A 23,478-nucleotide genomic window follows, 5' to 3' on the forward strand; every position below is an offset into this window, starting at 1 on the left:
TCTTGCAGTGACATTGAAGTAATGAGATGGAAAAGGGGGGGGTCTTGACTTTTTCTTTGGGGAACCCCTGAATATGCAGGGAAGGCCTCTGGAGAGCTGTGACCCCCACCTGATGGGATCCTAAAATATCTCATCTCCTTGGCAGAGGGTAGACTGTGCGTGGGAGGCACCGCACGGCGCTTCTGTTCCACGTTCTGTCCCTGACACGCGGCACCTGCCTGAAATTAGTGGTTTACGCAATTTGATCCAGAAGGGTTTTATGGGGTTATTTATTAATTATAGAGATGTTATACCCTAGAAAATTCCCAGCTAAGGTGCAAGTACCTTGAGAGCATTTCCTAAAAACATTTCTTATAAAGCCATACTCTTTGGGGAGGAATTCAAAACGCAACTACCAGCTAGAGGTTGCCTGCAGTGGCAGTGTTACCATGCATGCTTCCATCTGAATCGTTAAGCTGCTGGTTGGCTGGTGCAAACAAGCCTTCCGAGTATTCCTTGCTTTTCCCTACTTCCTCTTTTCTTAAATGAAGCCAGGCACTTAGCCAAGGAAAGGTCCGAATTTATTTTAAATCACTCTTTGAGGCCGTCGTGAAATTGTGATGGTGTGGCAAACGTGCAATTTGATGACTCATCTGAAGCTGCCTATGCAAGCGCATGGGAATGGATTGCCTGTGTAAATGAGCGTGTGAGTCCAAGCCAAGAAGTCCTTTCCCTACAGAAACTTGAGCTAAGTATCCAGACTTCATGGTGGTGAATAAATAAGAATGTCCCCCATCACCCAGGGCCAGGAGAGCAGAGACCTACGTGCCCTGTCCATGGGCTGGTATGTGCCCTGTCCATGGGCTGGAAACGCATTTCTCTGGGCCTGCCATTTTTTGTTCTGCCACTCTGGCTACTGTTCCTGGCTGGCAGATGGGTTGGTCAGTCCATGTGAGGAAGGAAGCCAAGAGCTGCTCGTTGAGGATCCGAGACACAGCGGCACACGGTGCAAAGCTGGCTGCTGGTGCTTTTTTTTTTTTTTTTTTTTTTTTTTTTTTTTTTTTTTTTGCCTGGACCCCTTGTTGGTGGCCAGCTTTCCCTGAAGCCAGGTCCAAGAGGGCTCGCTGAGAAGTTCTGCTGGTGGGCATTGTTCCAAGTGCACTGAGGCTCTCACTGGTGGACCTTCTCCACAACTGAAAAATACTGACCAAAGTCAATAATTGGGAGTGAGCTCTACTTGGGCCAAGCCTGTTCCATTCTGGCATCCTAGAACAGGGATTTGATGGGATGCACCTGTTGTGGGGAAGCATCACACCAGACAGCCTGATCCCAGGGCTGCAGCATCCTTTTGTTTGTAGTTGGCTCCAGTGGGAGTTGTGCATCTGATGAACCTGCTGTCGGTCTCTCCCCCACAACATAAGGGGGGAAGGCTCTGCTCCTGGCACTTAACTGGATGCCCACCGCCAGGCGTCAGCTGCATGGTGAGGATCGTGGCCTGCCTTCCATCCCTCCGACACTGCCCACAGGTCTTCCAGGAGCATGGCTCTCATTCTGCTCCTGTGCTGTAGCGCTGGCTTGATGGATAGCCTTCAGGCCAAAGGCCCTCCCCACTGCTCTCTCAGCAGGTGCCATCATCCAAATATGTCTTAGTGCCTGCTAGACAAACTATAACACCTCTCCCCCACATTTCCCATATAAATGAGCCTCCCAAAACCTTCTGTCAACCTGTCTGAACCCCAACTGCAGTCCTTCCTCGCCAGGGAGACTGCCCTGCCCAAGGGAAGCATTGGTTGGCCACACCCATCCTTGTCTGTTTTCCCCTGTGCCCAAGACGAAATTGCAGCCCAGGAGCTCTCCGGTTGGCCAATTCTTTGACTGTAGGCTCTTCTCTCCAAGTGGCTGTCCCTGCCCTGTCATTGTTCCTGATCTGAAAGATTTCAGTAGTTTCTCATTAAATGTGGTGTTAGGTATGGGCTTTTCACCTCTGGCCTGTGCTGTGTCTATTTCTGCTCTCTTATTTTTCTTTTGCATTTTGTCAGACGTTTTCTCGGCGTGCGTTGAGGTGATGGTGTGGTTTTATCCTCTGTCCTCTCAATGTGATGTATCACATAGGCTGGTGTACATACGTTAAGCCATTCTTGCCTCCCATAGATAAATTCCGTTCTGTCAGGGCATATGATTCTTTTCACTGGGCTGTGGACTTGGCATCTGGACAGTACGTGGTTTCTTATTTTTGCTTGATTTCTTGCCATTGTCTTTAAGTATAGGACACACACATGCAACCTCAGAGGATGAGTCTGAAAATGTTCACTCTTCTTCAGTTTCTGGAAGAATTTGAGAAGTGCTGGTGCTGATGTTTCTTCAAATATTTGAACTTTCCGAGGAAACCACTGGGGCCTGAGCACTCCAGTGGTGCAGTTTTTAGCTGCTAAATCCGTTTTTGTTTGTTTGTTTGTTTGTTTGTTTTTACTAACTATGAGTCTGTTCAGATTTTCTATTTCTTCATGCTTTTTGTCATAAAGTCATTCCTAGCGATCTCTTGTAATCCCTATTTCTGTGGTGTCAATTGAAACAACTCCTCTTGTTTCTGCTTTGTTTTAGTCTTTCTCTTTAAGTTTTTTAATCTCATTCGTCATTTTGTACAAAAGAAATTTAAAAAAAAACTGTTTCACTGAATTTTCTCCTGCTCTTCTTAGGTTTTTAAAATTTCATTTAGTTTTCCTTTTCACCTATTTCCTTCGTTCTGCTCACTTTGGGTACAATTTGTTCTTCTGGTTCCTTTTAGTATAAAGTCGGGTCGTTTATCTGAACTCCTTTTTAATGTAGGTATTTACTGCTCTCGTCGCATCGCTCACTTACAGTGTACCTGTTCTTGCTTCATCCCATACGTGTTGGTATTTGATGGGGGCTTGTTTATTTTAGGGTACTTTCTAATTCCTTTTTTTTTTTTTGGACCCATCAGTTCAAGAATGTGTTCCCTATAGTCACGACGATCCCACGTTTCCTCCTGTAGATTCCAACTTTAATTCCATTGTGATCAGAAAAGATATTTGATGCCTTTGCAACCTTCTTATATTTGTTCAGGCTCATGCTGTGACTCAGCGTGCAGTCCATCCTGGAGAAGAACATACCAAGAGTATTCAAGAAGCCTGTGTGTTCTGCTGTTGGGTGTGGAATGTTCTGGGTGTCTCTGGGCTGTGTTTGCCTTGACATTCTGTCCCTTCTGGAAAGTGGCGGTTTTGAAATCTGTTGTCAGTCTAGTTCTTTCTTTAGTACCGTCAGTGTTCATTTCATTTAGGAGTGCAGGTGCGTTGAGGTTGGGTGTGTGTTGTTACATTCGCCGACCACCCGTGAAGGAACATATCAGCCGAGTGTAGAAAAGAATATAGACGACCTTTATTCAAAGCAAACCCATTCATGGGCCTTTCTCCCTTGCAGCAGAAAAGGAGACAAGGAGAATGGGCTGCAGAGGAACAGAAACAAAGGCAAGGAACGGGGCGTGCAGGGGAGTTTTAAACCCCTCTGGATGCAGAAGCTGGAGTAGGATGTCATTGGTCCAACAGTGGCTCTGTTTCCTCAGGGCAAGCCAGAATTCTGCAGTCGCTTCCAGGTTCCAGCCTGAAGTCAGCGTGATTGGGCCTGAAGCAAGCTCCGCCTTCCTCTGGTCACCATGGCAACCGTCATGTATATAACTCCTACGTATGCCTGCAAAAGCCATCCTTTTATCAGTACTATTGTTCCTTGTCCCTTGTTGACAGCTTTTGACTTTAAGTCTGTCGTGTTTGCTGTGGGTTTTGTCACCCCTGCTCTTTTGCTGCCATTGTCCTGGAGTATGTTTTTCCATCCTTTCACTTTCTGCCTAAGTCCTGACATACAAAGTGAGTCTTTAGTAGGCAGCCTATCCTTGGATCTTGGATTGTTTCCCCATTCGTTGAGCTACTTTCTTTTCACTGAGAAGTTTAATCCTTTTATATTCTTAAAGCAACTGTTGACAGATAGGGACTTACTCTTACCATTTTGCTCATTTTCCGTATAAGTTATTGTTCTTTTGTAAAATAGACATATATATATATATATATTCTTTATTTGAAAGTAGATAGAACTGAGAAAGATCTTCCATCCACTGATTCACTCCCTCAATGCCCACAACTGCTGGGGGGTGGTCCAGGGGCAACGCAAGGAGCCCCAAAGCCACCAGCCTCGTCCTATGCGGATGGATGGCAGGGACCTAAGTATTTGAACATCTCAGCGTGCGAATTAGCAAGAGGCTGGATCACAAGCGGGGGAAAGGGGACTTCAATGGGAGGCAGGCATCCTGAGCGGTGATTAGCTGTTCAGCCAAGCCTCTGCCCTATCCTATCCTTCTCTTTCTTTCTTCACCTCTGTCTTGCTTTGTGATGTGTTGATTTTGTTTTTTGTAGTGACAGGCTTTGATTCCGTTCTCAGTTTCTTCTGTCTCCTAAAAGCATTTTCTTTGTGGCAACCATGGGCTTACATAAAGCATCTCAGAGTACTTCTAATCTACTTGAGGCTGATAAACAGGGCCACTCTTAATCGTGGCACAGTTTGTAGGCATCACATACAGCAGGGTTGTTTTTCACTTTAACCATTTAATTACTTTAATTAGAATTAGCTAGAATGAATGGATGCATATTTTACAAGTCTGATGCAATGCAATCCAAATATTCTTTTTAGAGGAGTTTATGATAAATGACTGACTAACCAAGATATTCTGAGGGGAAAAAAGAAATGGCAAAGAGCCAGTGCCATCAGTATAAACCAGTACTTCTGCAGTAGCAAACTTGTATTTAGCTGGCAGAAGCAGGAGAATGGAACGAATAGAATTGAAGAGAACAGAATTCCCAAATAAATGTAGAAGGATGAATTTTTTTCCGGGAAGTATTATGGTAGATTGAAAAATCCAACTGTGTGCCAGGATGAACCCCAAACAGCTGAAATATTTATTTGAAAGATGTTTGCTAAGAAAACAATACAAGTGAAGAGTATATCAGAAGGCAAAGAAACCACTTTTTTTAGAGGTTAAAATGTTAGGTCCAAATGTTAGATTCCCGAACCACCACGGACAGACAAGTTCCACAGGCAACAATGCAAAAGCAAAGAAACATTATTGCTAGCTCGAGCTAGGGTCCATGTCTCATCCAATGCAGTGGAGTCTTGACAAGGACCCTGCTTGTCTCTGGCAGACTCTTTTTATTCCCTCCTAGTCACGTACAACACGTCTCCAGCAAACACTCCTTATCTTGGTCACGTATAACTCATGCTGGCGTAGACCACGTTCCTGCGCAACCCATACCAGTGCAGAGCACATTCCACTTGTGGACGTGTGGATGCCCCTGATTGGCCCGTCTCCAAGGTCATTCCCCCCTGCCCACTCCATTACTCTGAGAAAAATGCAACTTCGAAGTGAAGTGAAACTTAGGCCTTCTCCCCGACCGTAGGCCCATCATGGCGTCGGTCCTGTTCCTTATACAGCAAAGCCAAGCAGTGATTATAGAAGCCAAAGATAGTGGTTATGCTAACAGTTAAGAAACTTCCTTATCACTACTCAGCACTCTTGTGTTCCTACTGCCATTGTATGTTTAACTAGTCTCACCTCTACCCACTAATTTACTATTTATCCCTAATAACCTTTTAACACTACTATTGTTAAGAGTAAATCCCTGCCACCCATCCTTGTACCCCCAACTCCACAAAAACTTAAAATGTCCACACTTCCATAACCACAATGCATAAGTTCAAAATCCTATGACAAACTGAGACAGTTATTTCCAACACATCAAATAGCCAAGGAATTATGCCTCTAGTGTACGACAGAGAAACAAATCGAAGAGGGAAAATAGTAGGTGGAAGAATACACATACAAAAGAAGAACGGTTGATGGGCAGAAAGCACACAGGAGACTGTAGCTCTGGAACGGCACGCAGAGAGCTGTAAAGTAAAGCCCCAGTGAGTTGTTTGGCCAAGGTCATTAGACGCTTTCCACTGGCCTCACAGGTACTGGTGCTCCCATGAGCACAGCCTTCATGGAGCACTCAGCTGGGAGCACACAACCACACTACCCCTCTGGATGTCACGTTGTTCCTAGGGACCGGGAGACCTGATGTTGTTCCTGGAGACTTTGGTTCCAGCCATTAGGTCGCTAGGAATTTTCTTTACAAGGGATAATCGAACGCGTACTCAAAAATTATGCATGCTCAGGCTCACTGTATTATTATTCTTGGCATTTAAAATTTCTTTACTTCGTATAAATATATGATACATGATGCAGATTTTTATTTTAATGCATGATATAAAATTCCAAGCTTCCACAAGGGAAATAGTAATTTTCCATCTCTCCCTCTCAGTTCTGTCCTCCGTCCCCCCCGCCATTTCTTTCCCAAGGGGAAACCAGTTATTTATAAATGCTTTCACAGATGCTCTTAGCGCGTACAGAGACGCACACACAAATGGACTTCACTTCGTGTGTGTTTGGTGTTGCATTTAGACATTCATGCTAACATGCTGTGTGTACCATCTGTACTTCGTCTTCCTCACTTGAAGACAACATAGTGCAGAGAGCGCGTAAACTACTGTGTCATCTTGGGCAATCGCCCTAACTTCTCGGGGCTTTATTTTTCTCTAGAAAAATGTGCACAATAACATCTCGTACCTACTGTGAGTACATGTGGAACTGCTGCCTTTTCAGCTGCTATTACGAGTCCACACCAAAGATACATTTTGTCTGAGCAGTCCTCTACTGATGAACAGCTGGCTAGTTCCCAGTCTTACGTTGTAAACATACTGCAACATTGGCTGTAAATGTCCTCAGTAGTTTCATTATAATGCCAGATGCCCATCCATAGGGTAGAATACAATACAGCGCATCAAAATAAGGTTGTGGAGACTGGCACTATGGCTTAGTAGCTCAAGTCCTCGCCTTGAATTCACCGGGATCCCATATGGGCGTCGGTTCTAATCCCGGCAATTCTACTTCCCATCCACCTCCCTGCTTGTGGCCTGGGAAACTCGTAGAGGATGGGCGAAAGCTTTGGGACCCTGCACCCATGTGGGAGACCTGGAGGAAGCTCCTGGCTTTGGATTGGCTCAGCTCTGGCCTTTGCAGCCACGTGGGGAGTGAACCAGCAGACAGAAGATCTTTTTCTCCATCTTCTCTCTGTAAATCTGATCTGTCTTTCCAATTAAAAAAATAATAAATCCTTAAATTAAAAAATAACTTAAAATAAGGATGTGGGTAAGGGTGGACTTTCAGTCTATTGTTCCTTATTGAAGTATCTGGGTTCAACTTATGGTTCCTTTCCCAGGATTCTGCTAATGCAGATCATGGGAACTGCACTAAAGGCTTGATTTGTTGGGTCCTTGCCACTCATATATGAGACTGGCTTAGTTCCCAGCTACAGCCTAGTACTTGCCATTGCAGACATTTGGGGAGTAAACCAGTGGATGGAAGCTCTCTGTGTCCATCCTTCTGCCTCAAATAATAAATAATAACTGGGGCTGGCATTGTGGCCTTGTGGATGAAGCCGCCTATGACACCAGCATCCCAGGTGGGTACTGGTTTGGGTTTTGGTTCTCCGCTTCTGATCCAGCTCCCTACTAATGTACCTGGGAAGGCAGAGGAATATAGACAAGTTCTCTGGTCCCTGCACCCATGTAGAAGACCCAGATAAAACTCCCAGCTCCTGGCTTTGGCCAGGCCCATCCCTGACCATATGGCCATATGGCAAGGGAACCAGTGGATGGAAGAGCTTGCTAAATGTTATGCTCATTTTCTCTTAATTCTACCTACCAAGTAAAGAAATCTTTGTAAAACATAAGGTTGTAGAAATATCCCTGCTATATAAAAATGTGCACAGGTATCCTATTAAATAGAAACACACATTTTAAATATTTCCTAGGCTTCCCATAATAAATGTAAGGGTTAAGGAAGATAGTCTTGTGTAACTTGGTGTTGTGTTACATTCTATTTCCTTCTGAAAACTTGTAATATGTATTTTATAGGAAGCTGGAGTTACCCTATTTGCAAAAAAAAAAAAAAAAAAAGGAGCAGGGAACTGCAAGCTGGGTCCCCAAGATGGGGCACCAGCCATTTGGTACAAACTGGAACTGCAGGAGGAGGGGAGGCTTGCTGTGCAGGAGCAGGTTCTCCTGTGTGGCTGAACTCCCTCTCGACAGAGCCCAGGAGCTGTTCCTGCTTTCCTCCACCAGTCATTTCCCTTGTTCTGTTTCCGTCCATACTTGTATCCAGTAAACAGCCCGTTATGGTAAGCTTACTTTGTACAACTTATTTCTGGGTCCCAGGGCCTGGGAGGTGAACAAGAGCAGAAGGTCCTTCCTTGTAGCCATGGGAGCCTTGCCTCCCAGAGCCTGTCCAAACAGAAATGAAAGAGTTGGGGCCACGGGAGCTGGAGTGCACGCCCACATCTGAGATGCTTCACCCAACACTGACCACCTGCCCTTCCCCAGGGCTTCCTAAGGACAGTGTCTCATGGTTGCCCAGTGCTGTCTCCAGCTGCTGTGCGCTGGCTGATCAAGCTGTTGCCACCGGCGCCGTGGAGGATGGCCATATTGTTTGCATGAATATTTCATGGTCTCTGGCACACTGTTCATCTGTCTTCAGATGGATCATTTCAGTAAACAGAGCCACTGGCAACGTGTGAATGAGTCGACCCGTGCTGTTGCAGAAACCTCACAACCACCACCACTGGCTCTGCGTGTGTGTGTGTGTGTGTGTGTGTTTAATCATTTCTGTTCATTTACTAGGTATAAAACCAGGCTTTGTTATTTAAATAGTCGTGTATTTGATGACTGTTGAATTTTAACCTTTGCGTCCTCCTTAAGCCCATTATCTGTTCAAATCCTTTGTTTCATTACTGATTTTGGCTCCAGATATGAAAGTCGACTCTAGATGGTGATGGTTGAAAAGCTCAGGTTCTGGAATCACTGAGCCCTAGTGGACAGTCATCCCATTAACTTCCCGCCGTGGGGGTCCAGGGATCCACGAGCAACCCCAACCCCTTGGAAACCAAATCACTGAGAGGCCAGCAAGCTGCATCTACCTGCAGGGGCAACTGGTGACCACTCTCTCTACTTTTATCTAATAAGACTGGCTCCTTCTGGAATTTCCCAGTATATGGTGTTCAGTTGGAGGCAGGAAGTGCCAGGTCCTGGGACGCTGTGTTTCCTTGGTATTAATAAGACTCAGGATAGAAGGATGCTGGGCAGAGGCGGGGAGGGTGGTGGGAAAGCTGGGGGCCATAGCCAGGTCACTCTGGCTTTGAAATCCAGCACCTTTGTAGGGTCATGTCAGCACTATACCCCTGTGAAAGCCAAAAATGATTAGTATGGAGGACCCCACCCAAGCCAGGCACTCAACAAACTGTCCGACAGAGGCCGTAGTGAATGGGACAGGCCCAGCATCCCAGGGGGAAGGGTGAGATCAGAATCCTTCTTGCATCCCTTGTAGCCACCATCCCTACTCTTTTCTCACCAGTGGGTCCAGGGATGACTGCCAGCCCAGGCTGCAATGGGAAAAATGAGCCTTCAAAGGTGGGCTTGTTTCATAGGATGGTGGAGAGAATTCCCAGGAGGGGAGCTTATCAGCTGGAAATCCAAGCCAGGGACCGGGCCAGCTATCTCAGAGGCCACATCGTCATCGTCGTTGTCATCGGGGACATAGCCCTTTTCCAGGAGAAGAGGATGTTTGCCTTTCTCCACGGCCACATCTGCTTTTGAATTCTGTGCAGCTCAGGAACTGTCCTCCTCGCACCAACAGCTCCCCACCAGCCACCCCCACCCCGCCGCCCTTGTACCCCGGCAGAGGAAAAGTCCTGTTTGTTGACCGTTCTCTGGAGTGGGAAAGGAATGTAACGTATGCGCAGACTGCCCAGAATTTCCTGTTTAACACCCATTCCAAACCTTGGCCTGGGATACATTCCAAAGATAGCAACCGGCTTCTGGGAGAGAAGAAATGGTGCATTCATGGAAACTGTGGCTTTTGCAAAGAACTCCCCCTAAAGAGAAGACTTAATACAGCTTTTCCACCATAATCCGGTTGCGAATGCAGCCACATAGTCTCCTCAGGGTTGTGAAACAGCCTGAACTTGGCGGATCCCAAGGTTGTCTGGAAGCCTTCACAACTCCCGTGCACAACGCTGCTGTTTGACACAAACCATGGTTTTGGCATCTCTTATAACAAAGAATCTGATTTCAAGATCAGGCTTTTGGGGCTTGGAGTCATCCGTAGCATATGTTGTCAGAGCCTCGGAAGAGTCCAGCAAACACACAAGTAACTCAGGATTGTTAGGAGAAAAGAGACCTCAGCATAGAACTGGATTCAGTGCCAGCTGCAGCATGGACAAGAGTTATAGCCGAGGAGCAGGCTGAGGGTCCGTGGATGGAAATGACTTCAGAGAAACCATGAGGGGTGAGAGAGGTTTTCCATCCAAACTGACCTGACAGGTGGCCAGGATAGATTAGGCATCACCTAGGGGCTGGCAGAGGATGAGGAACCACATTAGATATCAGTTTGTGCAGAATGATCAGATAGGAGGATCATCAGGGTTCTTACCAAATCTCGATTCTCCAGGCAAGTGCTCAGAAGGGCTGAGGGACCCTGGCAAAGGTGGGCATGCCGAAGGGTCTGGCTCAGCATTAAGCCGCTTTCCTAGGAGAGTTAGTTGGGTTGGCCATCCAGAAGACTTATCCAAGTGTCTGCTGTTGGGAGTCCCAGTTTCCAGTTCTGGGACCTGTGAGGTCAGGAAACACAGGGAGACACCTGGACACTCTGCAGGCAGGAGCTGCCGTGCATTTAGAGCTGCCTCTGTGTGTGGGTGTGCACATGGCCTCATGCTGGCTTTGCGCCACGGGATCCTTAGACCAGTCCTGTGGGGCCACGGAGGGGCCAGATCCCACCCTCAGCCACCGTGGCCCTGTGTTTGGGCTTTGTAACCTATGGAGCACTCACAACATTTTTTTGCTAACTCTATATCCAATGTAACAGTCCTTTGTATAGGGGGCCTGAGTTCTGGGTTTTATCTTAAGCATCGCTCATGGCACTGCTTAATTTTTTATTCATTGGTGTTTATTATTAATTATGTAAATAAATCATTATTCAGACCTTCACTGGAGAGGAGGAAAGCCCTGTGAAAAAGCTACTTAATTGCGTTGGGTTTTCAGTTCACATGACCAAAACGGGCCAATCTTCATGTTTTCCCATACGGTCCAGACTGCTGTTTGCAAGTCAAGTTCCCCAGGTCCACAGTGGGATCCTGAAGCGTCCCTGCACCAGTCATAACCCTTGTGACTATCTTTGAAGCCACAGGTAGAGCTTTCCCCTCTAGGGACAAGCCTGGGTGTGGCATAGGAGATATTAGCCCTGTTCCTGCTACTGCTCAACAACGGAGACACTGGACAGACTGACAAGGAGCAGGGTGGACACTTGAGGTTGAACGTGACTCCAAAGCTTATCTTCCCAGGTCACTTGCACTCAAAGTCCCCTTTTGAAGAGAACAGTCCTCACTCTGGCTTTTATGTTTTTAAATATTTATTTATTTGAAAGTCAGCTACAGAGAGAAGAGGAGAGAGATACACAGAGAAATCTTCCATCTACTGACTCTCTCCCCAGATGGCCACGATGGCCAGCACTGGACCAGACCAAAGCCAGGAGCCAAGAGTTTCTTCTGGGGCTCCCCCGTAGGTGGCAAGGGTCCAATCTCTTGGGTTATCCTCTGCCACTCTCTTCAGGTCTTGAACAGGGAGCTGGATCAGAAGTGGGAACAGCTGGGACATGCACTGGTACCCATACGGGTGCAGCTTGCTCGTTATACCACAGGGACAGCCTACCACGGTGGCTTTGCAACGCCCCTGGGACCTGATCTGCGCATATCCAGGGTCTCTATTGTGACCTGACAACCTTCACAGGTCTCTGCATAAAACTGAACTGTGGGGACAGCACTGGGGCGTAGCAGGATAAGCTTCTGCCTGTGGCACCAGCATCACATCCAGGTGCTGATTTGAGTCCTGGCTGCTCCATTTCTGATCCAGCTCTGTACTAATGAGCCTGCGGAAGAAGTGGAGGATAGTGCAAGTCTGTGCGCACCTGCACCCACGTGGGAGACTCAGAAGAAGCTTCTGACTCCTGGCTTTGGACCGGCTCCAGTTGTTACAGTCATTTGCGGAGTGAACCAGCAGATGAAAGATATCTCCTCTCTCTTCATTTACATTAAACAAATTAAAATTTAGTCTAACTAGTTCCAAGTGACATGTCAGAAGTGACACAGTGACATCCGTGGTACAGATGTAATCCTGTCGCCCCACCTACAGACTCATCACCATGGTGTCTAGGCACCCCATCCTCCTCGCCATGGCTTTGCCTTCTCAAACATTGCATGTTGTCTGTCATCTCACCTTGCTGTCCCCTACTTCCCTGCTCCTCCCGCTATGTCAGTTTTAAGAAACTCAGCCCCCCTTTGAAGGTGTTCGACAAGTCAGACCCCTCCTCCCCATACCCAAGTCTGGACAGCCACCCCTTCTTGGGGCCCCAGAAATGGCTTTGCACGTCCCCATCTTCACAAAATTCGTTGTTTCAGAACCAAAGATCAGATCTCTCATTAAACAGCTCTGTCTTCTCCCCAACCCCATGGCAGTCTCCACACCGCCTAACACAGCCACTTACATTTTCAGAGCGATCCATTACTTGGCAGATAGTACAAACACAGTTCACTCTTGTCTTCTAAGCCCCAGGTTTATCCCCTGTCATCTTAGGATACCCTCAACAGAAAGGAAACATCTCTTGCAACAACCCCTGTGTGAGTGTCCCGCCCAGGTTGTGTCATGTGCCCCTGGCTCAGCCAATCATGAAGCTCTGGCTGGCTGCCCTTTGGTGGTGCGTAGAACATTAGCGGGCTGAGACCGATCCCTTAGAGGAAAACTCAACTTTTACGCAAAAGAAGGGTAATGAGTCCTTGCAAACAGGAAATACTGTGTACGTGAACTTCCCTAGCCACCGCTGGTCCTTTGAAGATACTGCTTCTTCCTGCTGGGCAGGTGCTTGGAACACTTCCCATCTCATATTAGGATAGAGGACTGATTTGCTGTGAAAGTAAAGCAATGTGTGTGGGTGTGTGTCCATCATAAACCACCCCAGTCATAAACCTTGTGATGTCCAGTATGGCAGAGGGGAGGAAAGGACTGTAGAATATTGGGAAGAAGGGTCTTTGCTGGGCTGCAGGGGCCCAGATTAAGGTGTCAGTTCCCAGGCAGATGCAGGAAAACAGAGCCATGTACCTGTCCCCTCTCTGATATCATTCTGTCCCTCCAGTGGACACGTGAGGACCACAGTTGAGGCCTACGCCTGACAGCTCTCGCTCCTCACGTGCCTCCACAAGGTTTCTGCTCCACACAGGCCTGTCCAGGCAGATGGAGGAAGTGACGTCTCAGAGTCACCCCTTCTACCTTTACCCCAAATTTCCCTACACTCACCCCCACAGGTCTCCATAAGCAGGACGGAGAGAGTGGCCTCCACTGGGAAAGAGCCACCCATGATGGCTCAGCAAGGGAGCCGGCAGGTGGATATGCCTGGTGTGCTGTGTCCTCTGTGGGCCTCCGGCTAGGGCAGCCCTGGGATCAGCGGCATGCTGGGAACAGGAGCTTCAGATGTAGGCCCCGAGGGAGCTGCTTTGGCCCCTCTACCTGCGACAGTCAGCCTTTTCCTTATTCCGTCCCATCTTTGCATTCCCTTTTTACAGCAGAATTATTTCCTGATATTTTGTTTGTTTTCGCTTTCTTTTTTTGTGTGTGTGTATTTTTGTTTTGTTTTGTTTTCACTTGTTTTTTCTTTCTAAATTACAGTTTATATAACCCAGGTCAGTTAGAGCATGTCTCCCAGTGGCTAGAGACTAATGAAGAAGTGTTTGCCCGTAGAATCCAGCCTTTGATCTGGAATTTGCCCGCAAAAGCCCTACTCCCTCACCCAGCAGAGGTGTTTAAGGGGCTAATTATAACAATAAACTGACATGCATGGAGCGACTGCCCTGTGCCAGGCCCCATTCTGAGCATTTGATAATGGCTCCTTTCGTTCCCACAGCAAACCTGCAAGCTGGGTACCTTAGTGTCTTCATTTTGCAAATATATAGGGAAAATGACGCCCAAAGCAGTCACATGATTCACTCTGGTCTCATACTGTCGTTGGTCGCACCAGCATTCAGACCCATACTGGTCAGCTTCAGGGCCTTGCCTCTGTGGGTCAGCCATCTGCTGGGGAATGGATGTGTGGGACTCAGAATCGGCAGAAGGGAGACAAACGCAGGCACAAAAACAGAGTCTAGGTGGGGTGGCAAGGTGGGGACAGGGTGCTGCTGAGCACAGACTTAAGAGCTGTTGAGGATACCAGGACCAAGCTCAGCGAGCAAGAAGGTTGGCATCCTGGGTGAAGAGGGGGCACAAGAACAGGCGTGCAGTAGACAGGTGAGTCGGTAGTGTGGCTGTCGGGGAGGGCTGCGTGCTGAAGCCTGAGCCACTTCATTGCCACACACGCAGTGACCTGAGAACAATCACCTCCTGGGAGAGGTTGCCTCCGAACCACGCCCGGCAGCCAGCCAGTGAAACCGTGGGAGAAGGGATGCCAGAGATGTGTGGAGGCCACCCTGGAGGGAGCTGGGCAGGTGCTGGACAGAGCAGGAACGGTTAGCAGGGAGAGAGCAGCAGCAAAACTTTGGGATGGCTTGATGACCTCTTCCTCCTAAGTCCGGTAGAAAATGAAAGTGTGAAACTTCTGCTTCCCTGTTAACTCCTGCAAAATAACTTCCCAAACCCACTGTACCAAGGAGGGCTACGTGCCTTAGACTTCATTCCTACGTACTCTGGGCCACCAGCAAGTTTTTCGTTGGTGTCTCGTTAGCGAAGCGTTTGAGAAAAAAACCTAGAGAGCTAGAATCTTGACCAAGGACAGAGGTACAGCAGGAATGTGTGTGTACAGGGAAAGACAAGTGTGTGGAAAAGCCCGAGGGTTGCCCAAAGAGGTCAGAGCAGAAAAGAGCACTGGTGAGTACCTTTTTTTGTTTTCAAGTGGGTCTCCTTAGATTTTGAGGTCCTGTGTGTCTGCCTTGGAGATTCTGTATGCCAGGAGTGGATATGACCGGTGGTTGAAAGCACTGCTATTGCCTGACTTGATTCAGTGGAAGTCAAGTGGAAAAGTGCAAGAACCAGACTCAAGGTCGACCTTACGAAGGATGGGCTGATCTCCCTCGGGCTTCCCAAAGTTGATTAAAGAACAGTTTCAACAGGACTGTTAACCTGTGTAGGACCACAGGCTTGTGGCATGGTGGTTAAGCAACCTGTTAGGATGTCTGCATTCCATCCTGTGGTGTCTGGGTTGTGGTCCTTGGCTCCAATACCCAGTTCTAATTTCCTGGGAGGCAGTTGGTGATGGCTCAGGCAGTTGGGTTCTCGCTATTCTGGTGGGAAGCCTAGACTGAGTTTCCAGCTCCTGGCTTCAGCCTGGTCTGATACTAGCTGAACCAGTTGATAGGATAGAAGGCAATAGGGTCCTGAGACCCAGAGAGGCCCCAGCTTAAGCCTTGTTCAAGGAGCAACAAGTACCGAGGATGGAGCTGGCTAAGGTTGCGAAAATCCTCGCACTTCCTGAAAATCTTCAGCACACTGGGGACATTAGGGAGCCCGAGCCTCCCAAATGTCCCTGCATGCCCTGAACCTAACCTGATTTTATAAGAAATGGCGCAGGTACAGCATCGAAATGGGATTGTTTCCAGTTCTTTCCATCTTAGTGCAAAGAAAGGAGCAGTGACCAAACTGCCAGCTTCCTACCCCAGGAGCTCACTGACTCCCTCAGCAGCTTTGTATAGTACTGATCAAAAGGTAGAAATTACAGATAGTGGGGACGGCGTTGTCACGTGACACATTGCCATCATCCCATACGGGTGATTGCCAGCTGCTCTACTTACAATCCAGCCCCCTGATCATAAGCTAGGAAAAGCAATAGAGGCTGGCCCAAGTGTATATGCCCCTGCACCCATGTGGGAGACCCAGATGAAGCTCCTTGCCCCTGGCTTGGACCTGGTTCATCCTTGGCCACTGGCACCATCTGGGGAGTGGACCAGCAGATGAAATATCTATCTCTCTCCCTCCCCCCTAGAACTCTTTCAACTAAATAAATCAATCCTTTAAGAAATTACAAATAGTGGGCCCAACATAGTAGCCTAGTGACTAAAGTCCTCGCCTTGCATGTTCCAGGATCCCATATGAGCACCGGTTTAAATCTTGGCAGCCCCACTTCTCATCCAGCTCCCTGCTTGTGACCTGGGAAGGCAGTGGAGGACAGCCCAAAACCTTGGGACCCTGCACCTGTGTGGGAGACCTGGGGGAAGCTCCTGGCTCCTGGCTTTGGACTAGCTCAGATGTGGCCATTACGGCTACTTGGGGAGTGAACTAGTGTATGGAAAATCTTTCTCTTTGTCTCTCCTTCTCTCTGTAAATCTGAAATTCCAATGAAAATAAATAAATTTTTTTTAAAGAAATTACAGTTCATTTACTGTTTCTAGATTTATGTCTTTTTTTTTTTTTAGTATTTGAGTATACTCAAATATACTCAGTAGTATTTTATATTGAGTATTTATTTTTTAGTATCTGTGTTAATTGGTTGGTTATGAGAGATTTGTGTGATCCAGGGATCTGAGAAGGTGCTGTGTGCAGGCAGCTCGGCCTGTGCAGGACCTGAACAAGCTTCTTGTTTACTTGCAGAAAAATGTGTTATCAGCCAGGGAGACGTTAATGTTTTCCTTCCCCTGGCTAAACTATTGGAGCATGGCATAAAAATCAAAACCCTCAAGGTGGCTGTAACTAAACTATTGAAGTGTGGCATTAAAAGCAAAACCCCAAGGTAACCGTGAAGCCGTCTAACCAACCACTTATATTCAGTGCCAGTTTATGGGCAGGCATTTCTCTCCCCTAAATGTGGCATGCTTCCTCCATCATCCAAAGCTTTTTCGAGATTGCCTTCAGCATGGCACAGGCGGGAACGGGCCCACTTGGGTTCAATTCCGTGGCAGAAGCCCCATGAGTGGTCAGGGTTTTCTTAGCTCAGAAACAGAAACACCTGCTTGAAGTGGTGTTCTTGAAGTGGCCGGCACTGAGCATCCTGGGAGAGGAGGACTGGCCCTCCGCAAACAGGACCAGTAGCCTCTTGCCATTGTGGAAGGTCCTTTGCCTGAATCCTGTGGCATGGCTTGGCATGTGGGCCTTGAGGTGTTGTCATGTGCACCCTGGGGGTCACCAGGAAGACAGAAACAGCCAGCCATCTTAGCTCCTCTGCAGAGAGCAAAGATCTGAAATTCAGGCATCCAGAACTCAAGCTACAGACCATCCTTGTCCATGGAATGTCTGGAAAAACAGCTGTCCTGTCCTTTTCAGAATTTCCATACCAAATACATTTGGGTATTACTGCTGGCAGGAGAGTGTCCTAAAACTTTTAGCAAAGGTCTTAAAATCCTCTTGGGAGGAAAGGTGCTACACAAATCACTCCTAAGTGCACAAAAAGAGGAATTGTGCCAGAATTGCTTTCTGGGGGAGATAAACTCCTTAACAGTCCTAGTGTGGGCTTAAATCATTTCCTGCACAGACAGTTATGCCATTAACCCTCCGTGTGGCCCCTTTTGCCCACGGCCTCAGCTCAGAGCAAGGCCGACCCACCCTGACGTGGTATGTGGTGGGACAGCCCCAGCTGCATTCCCAGGCAAGATGCTCCTGCCCCTCCAAGTTGCCAGCCTCTTCCCCTCGAGGTGTGTTTTTCATCTCTACTGAAGTTTGCCTCTTGTTTCTGACTTGTGGAAGCTTGTCTTGCACTCTGGGTAAACAAAAAGGATCTGTCACCCCACCCTGTGTTTTGAGTCCTGGGCAGGCCAAAGCACAGGATTGCAAAAATGGGCTTGGCCCCAGGCCAGCCCTGCTGGAGCCAGGGCACAAGTTCCCAGCCCTCACCTCCGCCTTGTGTTACGTGTCAGGGAAGCCTCAGCCCTGAGCTCAGTGCGTGTTAGCCCTGTCATCTTCAAGCCCAACAGCCAAGTTGAAGAAGAGGGTTCCCTTCTGCCCTTTCATATCCATGTTTCTTAACCCAGGAAGTCAGGTTCCAGAGTGAGCAGGGAGCAGCCGATAACTTGGGCTAGCCAATAACTTGGTTTTGGAGTGACTTTCGGTACCTGCAGGTGGAGAGATGCATCCCAGAGAGCATCGGAGTTGACCCGTGCCTGTCAAGACATTTGCTTTGAAGTGTTGCTTGGGACAAGATAGATTCCACTCACAGGGCTCAGGAGCACAGAGGGTTGCCGTTGGCGAGAAGGGCTCAGTTAATGAGCAAGCCGCCCTGGCAACTGAGATCAGGACTTTGTCCAGCTGGCGGAGTCTGGCTGCATGGGCTGCCCCTCTTGTCCCGAGCAAATGCCCCCACCCTTGGAGTCTGGTCTCTGGGCTCCAGAGGCTCGGCCCCACTTTCGCATTGCTTAGCAACCTCCCGCCCCCCTCCATGGGTGGCTACACATGTGATCTGTCTCTCTCCACAGCATCCCAGTGCAACGTCAGCTTGAAGAAGCAGAGGAGCCGAAGCATCCTTAGCTCCTTCTTCTGCTGCTTCCGGGACTACCATGTGGAGGCTCCTGCGTCCAGCAACCCCAGTGTGCTTCCCCCTCTGGTGGAGGAGAATGGTGGGCTTCAGAAGGTCAGTGCTGGTGGGGAACCATGCACTCAGCACATTGTACGGGCACCTCTGTCCCATCCCTGACCAGTGTCTTGACTAGGAAGATGGGACGGAATGGGGGCAGCCATTGACATAAATATGTGCAGTCACACCCACACACGAACGCAGATGTAATCTTTTTTACTAAGGGCATCTCAGTCATTTCCATTTGGCAACTAAAGAACAAGTTTAATAGAAGTTCATGAGAGTCAATACACATTTTATAGCATTCTTTCTGAGGAAGCTGAATGCATAAAGTGCTAAAGAACCAGTAGCAGACACAGAAAAACACAAAACCCAGGGAGATGAGCTGACCATAAATATATATAATGAAGTTTACCTGCCTTGCGTTTAGCAGTCATGTGCTCTGCGTCCTTCTGTATGTATCAGATTGAAAAATGTCACCATCGGTCAAAGTTACCACGTGCTGTCCAGTAGACCCATCTGAGACCGAAGTGACTGAGAAGAGTTGGAAGTGTCACAATGAGCCATGAGACCCCTCGCTGTCAGCTGGATGAACACCGCTGACAGTACTGACCGCGGTCAAAATAGACTTTGGGGCTAAAAAAAAAAAAAAATTAATGGAAGAGACAAAGGGTATTGTTTGAGGATCGAGTTGGGGAACACCACAGTCATAGAACTTTATGTACCAAATAACACACACAGGGGACATGAATTGGCAGTTCACAAAATAAGAAATGCAGCTGATCAAACATGAACACATAGGACAAGCATCCCACCGTGTAAACATATGGAAAAAATTGTTCAGCATGGCTGGTGACCGAAGAAATGCAAACAAAAACAATGAGATACCCTTCCCCATCTGTCAAATTATCGAAAAATGTTTTTAAAGATAATATTTGGACTCAGCATAGGGTGACACGCGGTAAGATGAGAACATAAATTGATCACTGGTAAGAATGTGACACTTTTCCAGATGACTGTTTGGCAAGATGATTCTTTCTCCTATTTTGTCATTGATGTTCAACATATAATCTTGTCCATTTTTATGGGACACAGTACAGTTTCTCAATCTATAAACCCAGAATAACCTGATCCAGTAACATGGCCTCAAACCTTAAACATTTGCCTGTCTTGTCAATGCAAGCAGTTCCATACAATTGGAAAGCACACTTGCTGGATCTGTGGCACAGCAAGTTAAACTACTGCCTGAGACACGTGCAGTCTCTTCTAGAGTGCTGATGGGAGTCTTGGCTGCTCTGCTTCCAATCCAGATTCCTACTAAAGCACGTTGGAAACTGACCCGGGTGCTTGGGACTCTGCATGCAGGTGGGAGACCCTGACAGATTTCCAGGCTTCTGGCTGGCTCTGACCTGGCAGTTGCGGCCATCTGGGGAGTGAATGAGCAGGTGGAAGATCTTTCTGTCTTTCCTTCTCTTTCTGTCTCTCTTCTTTTTGAATAAGTATCTTCTGAAAACAGTATGAAATGCAAAATTTTCATAAGCACATAAAGCATCATGTGGTAAAAGTGTCATTAACCTGTTGTTTAAAGACAGTTGATTAAAAGATCTGCAGAATAATTGTGCAATCAAGCAATATACAGCCATTGAAATGGCAGTGTTAAAAGTCATGACATAAATACTGCTGATATGAAGAAATGTCCACAGTATGTTACGTAGTAAAAAGTAAGCTGGAATATAAGCAAGAATAGCCACAGCGTTTACATAGTCTTCTCACACATACGCATGCTTCTAAGCTTATAAATGTTTATATCACAAAATGTCAACAGGTAAAATTATGTTTATAGGGCTTTCTTTTTTCTGTGCTTTTATTCCCCCTCTTGCAAAATTTTCAGAAATAAGCAAACTATGCTTTTATGGTTAGAAGATAAAGTCATGTTCCAAGTAAACGTGGATGTGGGGAGGTGTATGGCCCGACCCTTGACACGTCCTCTCTGGGAGCAGGCATTTTATCCCAGCAGCTAAGTCACTGGATATGATTCCCGGCTGTGACTCTGATGCCATCTTGCATGGATTCATGGATTCTGACTCTGGAAAGCAGCATTGATTGGTTCCTGCCCCCCATGTGGGAGGTTGAGCCCCTGCTCCTGCCTGTAGCCCAAACAGGATGTCTAAGTGTTGTAAGCATTTAGGGGCATGAACCCACGCATGGGCATGCACTCTCTCTCTCCCACAAATTAAAAAAAAAATTTTTAAATGTATTTAAAAAATGAAAATTTCCTTTTGAAAACCTGGGTAGACCTGCTGGCAGAGCCTGGAGGGGGCAACAGTGTCAGAGTTCTCATTAGCACTACTAAATGTTCACTGGCATGAGAATAAAATTATAAACCCAGAGCTTCGTAAATCACCAACCGTGCATGCATCCATTAAGGAGACAGGACTACATGTTTCAGGTATTCAAAGAGGGTGAAAATACACGGACATGTGGGTGAGAAAGATTTCCAATTTGAATTATAGAAAATGTGGAAATAAAACTGCACAGCACAATAGCAGACATGGAAAATAGCAAGGAAGAAATAAAGTGATAAGCCATCAACATTGAGGGAAGAGCAACAACAGATTAAACACAGTGGACAGAACACAGCAGCCAAGCCCAGCGCCAGGCTGGACGAACCGCCTTTTCCTCACACATCTCCCAGACACACCAGTGAGCTGACACACGCAGCTGCAGGCTACTGCCAAGAATGTGCTGCTCAGCACTTAGGAATGACTCTGGCAGCAAGTAAAAGAAGACTGACAAACAATAGCTTCAACAAGGAGGGGATTGTCTTGCCACTTAGGAAGCCTGAGGCAGGCAGGCAAGCAGGTGCTGAGTTTGGTCCTGAGGCCTGATGATGCCCGTCGGGAACCCAGAGTCTTCACTGTCCTTTCTTCAGCCTTCTGCTCCACCACCATCCTTGGCTTGCTGCCTGCTTCCTCCAATCAGAAGCCTCAGGCGTTGCAGCTATATTTAAGGGAAGAAGGGCCAGAGAGGGACGGCATTTAGCGCAGGTGTTCTTTTTAACAGAAAGCAATTGCTGTCACCAAGAAACAGCTACAGGAGCCTTTTTCTGACCAGAGCTTTTATCACAGACTGCCTGTGGCAGCAAGGGAAAGATGCAACCCCCTGCGGGAAAGAGGATGAAATGAATGACTGCCGAGTAGCTGCAGTGCTCACCATGGGCTTGGGTTTGCTTCAGGGGTGGCCTCAAAACCCCAGTTCTAAAGCACTCCTGGGATCAGCTATGCCTCTGTTCCGTGACACTGGCCAGTGGAAGTAGCATTGTAGATCACATAGGTGATTTAAATTCTTCTAGGAGCCACGTGCCAAATGACAGCTTTAAAAGCAGATGGAGTCCATTCTAATAACACTTTTGAAGTTCAGCATATCCAATATATTATTTTGACATGCATTCAACCTAAAAATAATTGACAGTATGTTTATTATCGTACTAGTGCTCCAAAATCCTAGAGCTCATCTAAATTTACATATATGGATTGGAAAAGGCAGAGGGCGACACAGAGAGATCTTCCATCCACTGGCTCATTCCCCCAAATGCCCCCAACAGCTGGACCTGGTCAATTTGAATCCAGGAGCCCAGGACTCTGTCCAGCAGCGGGTGGCAGGAATTCAACTCCTTGCACCATCATCTTTTGCCTCCTAAGCACGTTAGTGGGAAGTTGGATCAGAAACAGAGGCTGGATTGAATCCCAGGCACTCCATTCTAAGCCCATGCAGTGGCTTAACCTGATGTGTCACAGCACCCGCCCCAGGACCAGCACATTCCATGCGCTGCAGAGTTACTGTGCCAGATGACGTAACTGTCTTCCACATTCCTGGACCTACGCTGAGGAAAGTCCCATTGTTTCACTTCCATAACTGTCACAGCAGGAGAGGGGGACTATGGCAAACCTCCTTGGCTCTTCGGCTGTCACTCAGGGGGCCAGCTATCGATAAGTTCTCACCTACCTCCTGGATCTCTCCCCAAACTCTTTTTTTTTTTTTTAAGATGTATTTATTTATTGGAAAGTCAGATATACAGAGAGGAGGAGAGACAGAGAGGAAGATCTTCCGTCCGCTGGTTCACTCCCCAAGTGAGCGCAACGGCCGATGCTATGCCGATCCGAAGCCAGGATCCAAGAACTTCTTTTGGGTTTCCCACACGGGCGCAGGGTCCCAAAGCCTTGGGATTAGAACCAGCACCCATATGGGATCCCGGCATGTTCAAGGCGAGGACTTTAGCTGCTAGGCCACGCTGCCGGGCCCTCTTTTTTTTTTAACATTTATTTATTTTATTTTTATTGCAAAGTCAGATATATAAACATATATATATGTATACATATATACATGTCCAGCGCTATGGGGTAGCGGGTAGTGCCACCGCCGGCAATACCAGCAAATGATACAGGTGCCGCTTCATATCCCAGCTGCTCCACTTCCCATCCAGCTCCCTGCTTGTGGCCTGGGAAAGTAATGGAACATGGTTCAAGTGCTTCGGCCCCTGAACCCATGTAGGAAACCAGGAGGAAGCTCCTAACTTTTGGTTTCAAACCAGCTCAGCTCCAGCCATTGCGGCCATTTACGGAGTGAACCAACAGATGCAAGTTCTCTCTGCCTCTCTGCAAATCTTTCTTTTTAAATATACAAATTAAAAAAAAATACTAAAAACATTAGACGAGATAAATAGGGGCATTTAATTGTAGTCAAATGTCTAATGAAGTGTATAATAGATTATAAACCTTCATATGTAACCGACAATGCCACCAAATATAAGA

At 47.3% G+C, this 23,478-nt stretch overlaps 1 protein-coding gene across 2 annotated transcripts in view; it reads left to right on the top strand.

Moving 5' to 3' along the window:
- CTDSPL (CTD small phosphatase like) overlaps positions 1-23,478 on the top strand; it is a 104,566-nt gene that overhangs the window by 59,261 nt on the left and 21,827 nt on the right. The window contains exons 2-3 of one of the 2 annotated variants that reach the window (XM_040965446.1): positions 18,570-18,724; positions 19,618-19,628. In XM_040965446.1, the coding sequence (XP_040821380.1) occupies positions 18,570-18,724; positions 19,618-19,628 (166 nt within the window). The remainder of the gene's footprint in view (positions 1-18,569; positions 18,725-19,617; positions 19,629-23,478) is intronic. The other variant, XM_040965439.1, reaches the window with a different exon arrangement.

Source organism: Ochotona curzoniae, unplaced genomic scaffold (assembly GCF_017591425.1).
Source record: "Ochotona curzoniae isolate NIBS_2020 unplaced genomic scaffold, NIBS_Ocur_1.0 contig_1302, whole genome shotgun sequence".
NCBI lineage: Eukaryota > Metazoa > Chordata > Mammalia > Lagomorpha > Ochotonidae > Ochotona > Ochotona curzoniae.